Consider the following 2,917-nt stretch of genomic DNA (forward strand, 5'->3'; position numbering starts at 1 on the left):
GCTTGCATGTAGATCGTCCAGGTCTCGTGAACGTCCACCAGGTGGAGGAGATCCAGGACAACATCCTCCAGGCCCTCAACCAGCACCTGCAGCTCAATCATCCCGACGCCAGCTTCATCTTCCCCAAACTTCTGCAGAAGCTCGCAGACCTGCGGCAGCTGGTGACGGAGAACGCGCAGCTGGTGCAGAAGATCAAGAAGACGGAGTCCGAGACGTCGCTGCATCCGCTGCTGCAGGAGATCTACAGGGACATGTACTGAGTCGAACCATTCCAGGCACGCTGACCGATCACTGTGACCTTCAGAGTTGTTGTTTTTATAAAACGGACCATTTGTCGCTGATGAAATCAGTGCAAACTTAACTCTAAACCGGACCGGGTCAGATTGTGCGGGTCAAAGAGACGTCAGTGAAATGCAATATTGCGCTGTTTATACACAACAATACTCGCCTCAAATTTCCAGCGTCTTCAAATCGCAGCAGTGCATTCCTATTCTTTTAAGTTGCGACAAAACCGCGTTGACCAATGAGACACTTGCGAAATACTGCAGCGCTACCGCGACTAAAGCTATTTCGCCGTCTGAAGTTAAATACCAAAGGTTGCTGCTATTCGTGAAATCCGTTTAGTTTTCTCCATTTTCATTTGTTTGGGTCGTTCGCAAGCTAGCCTTTCGTTGTGTTGCTGATAAAGCCAAAAACAACGCTAACGCAACATACGAGCGCATTGTCGTATTTAAACGTATGCGTTTGTGTTCATGTGGCGGTAACAAACCTCAGCACTGAAGGGGGCGTTAGAGTTACCTTCAAATGATCAAATTATTAAACAAGATGTGTTATTTTTTTTCTACTAGCTACATGTAAACACGTCAACACGTTTAACTAACTTTAACTAATCTGCTCAGCAAGATTCTGCTCCGTCTTGATAGTAGTTGGGCTGACTTTAATGCTAATGTTCTCTATAGCGCCCCTTGTGGCGGCATTGAGAATGCAACAAGCTCTTGCATTGTTTCGAATCGTTATGAAACGCATTTCAAAATGAAACGACACATGAAACTTTCACTAATCTTAAATGCTTCAAGAGATTAAAACTAGATCGCTTAAGAAACAAAACAATGCTTAAACCAGCCTATGATGGTTTGCTGGTCTTACCTGGTTTAAGCTGGTCTTATCTGGTCTCCCAGCCTCACCTGCCCAAACCCTCTTTACAAACCAGCTACGAGACTAGCTAAGACCAGTTTAGGCTGGTTTTTCTTAGCGGGGATCGCTATTGCAACACCCGAACAACTGGCAGAACGTCATTACAACTTACAAACCTCGAACTTTCCATTTTTTAAAATTGTTTCTTTCTGTTTGCGTTTCTGAGAAATGATACTGTGATCACATTTATATCAGAGCTCAGATCAGTGATTGAATATCTGACTCCAGAGTTTATATTAATGTTATTTAATAACGCTTTATCAGTTGGTTTCCTGAATCAGTGGCTGTGGTCGCAACACGACGTCCCCAATCCAGCATATCATTATATAAAGCCTTTGACCTCAGTCTGGTGTTGTTTCCCGTGGTTGTGCTGCTAACTGGATCCTGTAGATGCTGTGAATCTGTGCCGTTTTGAACGGAGATGAATGTGAATGAGGGGAACACGTTCCTCCATCTGCACTGCAGGATGAACGACCGCTGATGTTTCCTACAGGCTTTTGTAAAACACCTGAAGAACATCTGAATAAAACTACAGGGTAAAACCTCACTAATGCATCTTCTGGGTTGATTCCTAAACATGCGTGTGTAGTGCAAACCAAACCTTTTATATTCAAAGAGAGATTTTAGGATTATTTTTGAGGTTAGTGGTTGTTTTAGAGGGTGTGTGGGTGTTTTTGGGTGTCACCTGGGTGTGTTGGAGCGAATTTTATTTTTCATAACTTTTTTTAAACGAGCAAATTGGCCCAAGTGTTCTAAAGTTTACCCCATTTGCTGTGCCCTATTTAAGGGTATATGGTGCATTATTCAGATCGGGACTTCGGAGCGCGTATCATGGTGAAACTATGGTTAGTGTAGCAAAACCATGGTTCACGAGTTCACACTTACTTATAATGAACCGAGTAAAGTTTATGCGTATTTGGCGTGCTGTCCGGGGAGAGGGCTCCGAGCTCGGTAATTACTCTCGAGCCCGGGGTCCTCCCTCTGGCCGGGGAGAGGGGTCCGAGCTCGGGATTAAGCCCGGACCCAGAATGCTCCCCCCGAGTGTTCCTTCCCGTGCTGGGGTAGGAACGGGCTGAAGGTGAGGAGTCGGGGTGGTGGAGGGATGCTAAGGACGGGAGATAATGGAGGTAAGGCTGCTTTGATTATTTATAGAGGTTCTCTCTTGAGCTGATTGGATAGATGGTGTAATTACTGATGATGAACTGGCCGTGTTAATTATCTGTGCGCGCTCCTCCCGAAACTTGTTAATAAAACATCACTTATTTTCCACCTTACTTTATATTTTATTCCACAGTTTTAATCCGTTAAGGAGTTTGCGTCCAATACATGGCACCAAAGCGTTGCGCCTGCCTCAAGATCTCTCGCTATTTACAGCCACTGGACACCGCGATTGATGCACGTGATTTTAAATGTTATCTTGCCTTGGCTGTGGCGTGTTCTGTGACAGCTGCAGCTAGATCTGACTGCTGAAGTGTCATCTGGGGAAGGTAGAGTAAGAGTAGCAGCATTTTCTGTTTTGTCACATGCATCTATCGGATCGTAAACAGACTGAGAGATCTTGAGGCAGGTGCACATAGGCTATTAGATAGGAATAAGATATAGGTTGCAAATAGGTAAATACATGTAGATTTGCTCTGTTTGTTTGCTTAAGTGCATCAAGTGTAGTGCAAGTGGTAAAAGGTCTTGAGGCAGGTGTGACACACTCTCTATTACGGATTAAAAG

At 44.6% G+C, this 2,917-nt stretch overlaps 1 protein-coding gene across 1 annotated transcript; it reads left to right on the forward strand.

Annotated features, from left to right (window-relative positions):
• Positions 1-12: 12 nt before the first annotated feature.
• On the forward strand, positions 13-2,016 carry LOC107574762 (peroxisome proliferator-activated receptor delta-like; the record flags this gene model as incomplete). Its single annotated transcript, XM_016261203.1, has 1 exon — positions 13-2,016. A coding segment is annotated over one exon (248 nt), but the record flags the coding sequence as incomplete, so codon positions are not given.
• Between the last annotated feature and the right edge of the window lie 901 nt (positions 2,017-2,917).

This window comes from Sinocyclocheilus grahami, unplaced genomic scaffold (assembly GCF_001515645.1).
Source record: "Sinocyclocheilus grahami isolate Dianchi unplaced genomic scaffold, SAMN03320097.WGS_v1.1 scaffold2331.1, whole genome shotgun sequence".
Lineage (NCBI taxonomy): Eukaryota > Metazoa > Chordata > Actinopteri > Cypriniformes > Cyprinidae > Sinocyclocheilus > Sinocyclocheilus grahami.